At 31.9% G+C, this 7263-nt stretch overlaps 1 protein-coding gene across 2 annotated transcripts; it reads left to right on the top strand.

Moving 5' to 3' along the window:
- The first annotated feature begins 239 nt into the window (after positions 1-239).
- LOC11405904 (40S ribosomal protein S20-2) lies at positions 240-3296 on the top strand. Of its 2 annotated transcripts, none has more exons than XM_003596697.4 (4): positions 240-396; positions 1094-1222; positions 1327-1440; positions 2982-3296. In XM_003596697.4, exons 2-4 carry the CDS (start codon positions 1108-1110, stop codon positions 3122-3124), a joined length of 372 nt encoding a protein of 123 aa, XP_003596745.1. In that variant the 5' UTR covers positions 240-396; positions 1094-1107; the 3' UTR covers positions 3125-3296. The 2 variants fall into 2 exon arrangements, with proteins under 2 accessions (XP_003596745.1, XP_024631587.1); XM_024775819.2 differs by having other exon boundaries at positions 270-393.
- Positions 3297-7263: the final 3967 nt, after the last annotated feature.

Genomic DNA, 7263 nt, shown 5'->3' with positions numbered 1-7263 from the left:
CGGAAATATCATCTCATAGAAGAAAAAATAAATAAAACAATATAATTTTATTGTTTATAAAATATTATACTAATTTTTTTACATTTTATCGTAAAAAATATTCAATATTCACTATTATGAATAATAAAAAATTTAATATAACTAATTTTTATTAGCCGACATTTTTATTATTAAATTCCAAGTTTTAAATTGATGTTCCATTTTTATCAAAGTGGTGGTGTTATATTATTTACTTGTCGCGCACCCCCTCATCTATGATTATTACTGAACGCGCACCCCCTTTTCTGTTTACTCTTTTGGCATTGTTCAGTTCAGAAAAGTCGAAGAAACCCTAGCAGCTTGCAGCGTCGTTAACACCGCCGTCAATTTCCACCACGGAAGAAAAATCACACTGATGTAATCTTTACTTGTTTATCTTCTTCTCACTTTTTCTATTTCTATATTCATAGCATTGGATTAACAATTTGTGTTATAGTAAGATGAAAAATGAAAATTACCCTTTTGTTTTCAATTGTGTTACCCCTTTTTGTTTCATGTTTTTTTATGGATTAGTGTGTTTTAACGCTGCTTTAATTTGGATTGAAATTAAAAAAGTCTTTTTTTTATTGTTTGCATTGGTTTCATATTTCAATTCATTTGCACCATGTAGTTGCACATGAATTTTCAATACTCATTTATAGTTTTAGGGCCTGTTTCGATTGACTTATTTTTTAGCTTATGCAAAACAACTTATGCAAATAATTAAGTTTTTATGTATTACTCATAAGCTTGTCAAGGTAGTTTATGAAAAAACAGCAGTTTTGAGCTTATGCAAAACAACTTGTGCAAATAAATAAGCTTTTATGTCTTATTCATAAGCTTGTCAAGGTAGTTTATGAAAAAACAGCTTATGAAGATACAATTTTTGTTAGTGAGAGCTTGTGAATTAACATAAAGGTTTATTTATTTGCATAAGCTATTTTACATAAGCTCAAAAATAAGCCAATCCAAATGGGCCCTTATTTTGGGATTCCATTCAAAAGTTGTATGTTATGTTACATCATGGTTAATAACTTTGATAATACTTAAAACTTTTTTTTTATAATTTTTTCAGTTGTACTCTGAAAAATGGCGACTTATGCTGCTATAAAGCCAACAAAGGTAGGTTTGGAGGAGTCTCAGGAGCAGATCCACAAGATTAGGATCACTCTCTCCTCTAAGCACGTCCAAAATCTCGAGAAGGGTGGGTATTTTATATCATTTGCTCTGTTAAAGGTCATATATCTGTGGTTGTTGCTATCACTAAATATGCTTATTTTTGGATTTTTATTGCTTTGTTGTTGTTAGTTTGTGCTGACTTGGTTCGTGGTGCTAAGGACAAGCATCTTAGGGTCAAGGGACCTGTCAGGATGCCTACTAAGGTTCTTCACATTACTACTAGGAAGACCCCTTGTGGTGAAGGTATTACATTTATTTATTTTCGCTCTAATTAAATTTTGTTTTTATTGTGTGGTTAGCTTGTTCCTTTTGTGTTCTGCTTCTTTTTAAGTTCACGTTGCAATTACTTTCCATGCTGTATGCACTTTTCTGATTTTAATTGTATTTTTCCGCTTGTCCTTCAGTCCTACTCTATTGCATGTTATGTAGAGGTTAAATGGTTTCAGAAAATTCATGGTGATTTAATGAAAGTAGTGATAGGAGCGAATTCGTGATAATGTAATGAAAGTAGTAATAGGCAAAAAAATGATAATTATCCTAGTGAGCTATTGAAAGAGTTTACTTGGAGTTTATTTGGATTAATGATTTATAGGGTTACACTTAATTATACACATAATTTATGATATATTCACAGGCTGTTGGCTGTTATAATTGAGTGTGTAATAATAATCATATGGTTAAGTTGCTCCAAGAGATGATTTTTGCTTATATAAAGTTAGCTGCAATGGTGGATTATGTGAATTTTCTCAAAAATGGCAAAAAGGCTGGTCCTGTCTAGTTGTATTTTTCAGTGATCCTAGACTTCTCTTTCCTTTTTGTGTTTTGCAAGTCTATCATTATTTTGCTCTTCTATCTCTTCAATTTTTGTGGAAAGGTGTTCCATATTGTGCCGTGCTCTATATTATGGATACCAATTATCATGAAACTTTTACTAGCATTAGTGTGAGGATGGGTCTTTTCAGTTTTCAAACTGTTTGTAGATAGAACAAATAGGGCCTGTTTGGATAAACAACTTATTTGCAATTTGCAGCTTATAGCACAAGCGCTTATCCTGATAATCGCTTATGTAAAAGTTTACATAAACTATTTTTATAGTAAATGATAACATAAAAGTTAAACTGTTTTTGTATATACTATAAACTGTTTTCATAAACTATCTTGGAGAACTTATGAAAATAAGCTGAAAAAAGCTTATTAAATGTCATAAGCTATTTATAAAAGTTCTCCCAAACAGTCTCACAACTTATGCCAGTAGACAAGCTCAAATAAGCCAATCCAAATTCCAAACAGGCCCATAGTCTAAAAATTTTATCTCTTTTTTTTTAATGGTATTTGCTATTTGGCACTTGAATCTGAGTGTTTCTCAGCAAATTGTTTGTGCTATAAAGTGACTGTTTTATGAATCTAGTATGGGTTGGAAATTGGATTCATTCATGCTCTGTGTAGTATTTATCTCATGGCTATTCTCTTCTTTGCGTGTGGTTTGAATGTGCTATATATTTCCTTTTCTTATCATGGAAGTGATTTTATGTGTGGTGTGAGAATTCACATGGTCCAAAATATAATTCATAATCTTGAAAAATGTAGTTTTCTGGTCTTGTTCCAAGTCAAGGAAATATAATTTCCCATGCCACCTGAATTGTATCCTGCTAATGTTTCTTATAAAACAGCAATATGTGTTAGTGAGCCTTCTGACTTGATTTTTGAAGTATTGTGTTCAATGTGTAGGCTTTCTAAATGAACATTATGAACTGCTTGTGTTTATGAGCTTCCTATTGTTTCAGGTACCAACACTTGGGATAGATTTGAACTCCGTGTGCACAAGAGGGTCATTGACCTTTACAGTTCCCCAGACGTTGTTAAGCAGATTACCTCTATCACCATCGAACCTGGTGTCGAGGTTGAGGTGACCATTGCAGACGCTTGATCTTGATCCGAGTTTTAACTTGTTATGTTTTCTAGTTCCTATTTCCTATATTTTTGTAGTTTCGGTTTTGGGACAAAGCTGGCTTGTTTTCGTTAGTTTTACAGTGGTGGACATTGATGAATGGCTGAAGAAATGTTATGCTCAATATGCTTTAGATTTCTATCAAATTAAATTACTATCTCTTGATAAAATTTTCCAATTCAATGTGTTTGCTTTATATATAATGCTTTGAAATTCAACATGATTGAAACCTCTTTTGAAAGTCTTGGGAAATAACTACCTACTGTCTAGAGAGGTTGCGGGTTGAAAAGAATGAGGAATCTTGGAGATGTCTTTAGGGTTGTGACTTCTTTTGATTCATATAGTCGACTATAATGTTTGATTATTGTTGTTTATGTATTGGGATCGGTGACTTGACGAAAAGTATTAATTTTTGCAAAATATTTGTAACGGTAGAGACCAAATTGAAACCTTTAACGTATGAGAGACTAAACAAAGCTTGAAATGCACATAAGGGATCAAATACCTAATTATACATAAATTAATCATAGAAATTAAAAAAAAAAATGCAATTGTCAATATATAACATAGCTTTTGTTCAGCACAATATCTTCTGCTGTCCAAAAGGATTTACATATAATGCAATACATAATGCTATGGTTGACAGTTTTTCCATAATCCAGTGAATTGTATGCAGTTTCCTTAAAACTAAGAATGTTCTCAGTACTATAATCTATAAGACCCAAATCTGAAGGGGCATTGTATAAACGTGCACCATTCTACTAAAAACTTATTTTGTATACTCTTAAGATTTGACTTTTCTTTTAGACTATGTGAAAGATGGATACTTGAAGAACAGTCCATAATAATTGTGATTTTTATGTTTCAAAATGAAAACTCTCATTTTCATATTCCTTTGATTTTACATAGGAATACAAACATGACCCAAAGAAGTCAAAGGTTTGACCAAGAACACCGAACTATTAAAGGGTCTAATCTATGTTATTATAATATTCATAAAATTAATCATAAACAATAATTTATCATTCTTTAAAAAAAATACTCTTTCAAACAAAATGTGAAAGATTTCTCCATTTTCTTTTATATTTTTCACCCTCCAAAACTCTCCTTTCCAAACTCCCAAAAGCATTGCTGTATAGAATACCAAATATATTAAGACCACTAGCTTTACCTTTGAAAAGTTGAAGTTGTATGTATGAGATTAAACGGTGGACTAAAAAAATAGTCTAATGAATGAGACATAACAAAAAAACATTGATGATCTTACCAACACGAGAAATAGAAGCAAGTGCACTGATTTGCAGATGTTTTTTATGAAAACAATTGTATAGGCATAAGCATTAAGTGATAAGTCTCTAGCTCTAGCGACCAAAGCGCCAGCTATGATAATCCCAACACTATTAAATCCCTTAATCCGCGGTGGTGAGGAAGGGGGCGGTTATGTTATGGAAGGGGAGTATAGTCAGTTCGGTGGAAGAATTTTAACATGATCTGTGACGGTGTTGGGTTGGGTATGGGGAAATGGTTGTTGATGGGGGAGATATGTGGGTGATGGATCCTCTTCGTTGTTCTAAAGTGATCCTTAGATGAATCGAGAGTTGCTAAACATTATGTTCAGAAGGTTGTATAAGTTATCTGAAAATAAATTGGTAACAGCTAGGGAGAAGTTGCAGAGGCGTGGAATTGAAAAAGGAGGTTATTGGCTTCGGAAGACGATTAGGTGAGGGAGTGTGGTGAGCTGTTAAATTTTATCGTTTTGCAGGATGTTGTGGCAAATAGATGAGTTTGGTAGTTAAATTCATCAATAGGCTATTCTGTAAGCAGTGTTCATCAATTTTTGGCTATGACAACTCATGATACCGTGACATTCCAACTGACAATTCCTACACATTATGGATCAAAACAATTCCTCTTAAGATTAATCTTTTAGTTTGGAGGTTATTCCTAAATCGTATTCCTACCAAAGATAATTTGTTCAGAAGGGGTGTGGTCCATAATAACGATCAACAATGTTTGGGAGGTTACGGCATGCATGAAGACGTTGATCACTTAATGGTCAAATGTGATTTTTTTTGGCAGAATTTGATACTTGATTAGGTAGCTCAACAGCTGGCCTAAGCTAGAGCAAATGAGTTGGAGGTCATGGGCTGGTTCAAACCCAAACGATGAAGTAAATATTAATAACAAACAAACTAGTAATATTTGTAATTCAAAAATAAAATAAAATGATAAATAGACAAGTGATAACTAAATATTCCTCAAAAGGAGACTTGTACAAAGAGAATTCAATTCACACGGCTAACAACTAACATATATTTATGACAAAATTTAAAAAACAAAAAGCGAAAATAACAATATTCCTACCAAAGATAATTTGTTCAAAAGGGGTGTGGTCCATAATAACGATCAACAATGTTTGGGAGGTTACGGCATGCATGAAGACGTTGATCACTTAATGGTCAAATGTGATTTTTTTTGGCAGAATTTGATACTTGATTAGGTAGCTCAACAGCTGGCCTAAGCTAGAGCAAATGAGTTGGAGGTCATGGGCTGGTTCAAACCCAAACGATGAAGTAAATATTAATAACAAACAAACTAGTAATATTTGTAATTCAAAAATAAAATAAAATGATAAATAGACAAGTGATAACTAAATATTCCTCAAAAGGAGACTTGTACAAAGAGAATTCAATTCACACGGCTAACAAGGAAGGTAACTAACATATATTTATGGCAAAATTTAAAAAACAAAAAGCGAAAATAACAATATTCAAATATTTGGCTATCAAAACTAACATTTGAGTGACGTAAAATGGCTGAAACATTGACTGTATGACAAAAATTATTTGCATTTATCTTTAAACGGTAACACAATGTAACACAATGACTTGATGCGTGTAGCACAATGACTTAATGCGATTTTTTAGATTTTTAGATTTATTGAATGCTTGTCTCTCAATTTTATCATACGATAAAAACTAATTATAAACGGTAACACAATGTAACACCATAACTTGATGCCATTTGTAGATTTGTCTCGCAATTTCGCCATCACCAACACCAAATACAAATTGTAGATCAATTATAGCTCACATTGTCGAGTGTCTACCATATTTTATTTTATGGACGCTTATTCAAAACCAAGTGATTTATGTTGTTTGGCGTGTTCTATTATCCCAAATGATGCCCATTGCATTTGCGATACTATTGACAATTTGTCAACAGATTGTGGAACGTCACTGCTTTGTATGTTGGTAAGTAATTAATTTCATATATATCACGTAAACATATATGATTCATTTTTATATAGAATACTCGAGGTTTGAGAATTTGGTTACAACAAAAAATTGTGGTTCATTCTTATTCCTCCGCAGTTATATTTAAATTTGTTTAATCATTATTAAACTTTTAAATTTTTAATCTTTGTTTTGTAGGAATGTTTAAGACCTAATAAAAAGACCTTTCATAAAAAAATAGTATTTTTTTAACATAAAATAATTAAATGTAAATATTTTAACTTTTAAAAGTTTAAGATAAAAGTAATGAAATCTGCGAAATCATTTTTTACATAAAAACTTTTTAGGGTTAATAGTATTTTACCCTCTGTAATATAGGTCATTTTCGGTTTTCCACCTTGTTATTTTTTTTTTAGTTTTCGTCTTTGTAATTTGAAGATGTTTTGGTTTTTGACCTTCATGGCCAATTTCGTACCTTGTAATTTGAGCAAATTTTGGTTTACCCCCCCCCCCCCCCCCCCCCCCCTCCTCTGTAATTTGAGCAAATTTAGGTTTACCCTCTGTTAATTTGAGAAAATTTCGGTTTACCCCTACCATATCATCGATTTTGTACCGTCAAAATCCATGAAGGTCCAAAACCATAAATCTTCAAATTATAAGGACGGAAACTAAAAAAAAATAAAAAATACAGGGTGGAAAACCGGAAATAGCCTATATATTACAAAGGGGTAAAACATTATTAACCCAACTTTTTATAATGTTCTAAAGATCTAAAAAAAAATCACTGAAAAATTGAAAAGTGTAAGGATAACTAAACAAATTTGAGTTTAGTAAGGACTAAAACTTTATGCTAGAAATTTTTATAGCGATTAAAACATGTCA

The sequence above is a fragment of the Medicago truncatula genome, chromosome 2 (assembly GCF_003473485.1).
Source record: "Medicago truncatula cultivar Jemalong A17 chromosome 2, MtrunA17r5.0-ANR, whole genome shotgun sequence".
NCBI lineage: Eukaryota > Viridiplantae > Streptophyta > Magnoliopsida > Fabales > Fabaceae > Medicago > Medicago truncatula.
The sequence above is the reverse complement of the archived record's forward strand: the minus strand, read 5'-3'. Positions and strand labels throughout refer to the sequence as shown.

What these genes read in the sequence shown, in the direction of transcription:
- LOC11405904 (XM_003596697.4), top strand. Translation starts at nt 1,108, where the DNA reads ATGGCGACTTATGCTGCTATAAAGCCAACAAAGGTAGGTTTGGAGGAG. An exon ending in CGTCCAAAATCTCGAGAAGG is followed by an intron (nt 1,223 to 1,326) that starts GTGGGTATTTTA and finishes TGTTGTTGTTAG; the next exon opens with TTTGTGCTGACTTGGTTCGT. An exon ending in GAAGACCCCTTGTGGTGAAG is followed by an intron (nt 1,441 to 2,981) that starts GTATTACATTTA and finishes CTATTGTTTCAG; the next exon opens with GTACCAACACTTGGGATAGA.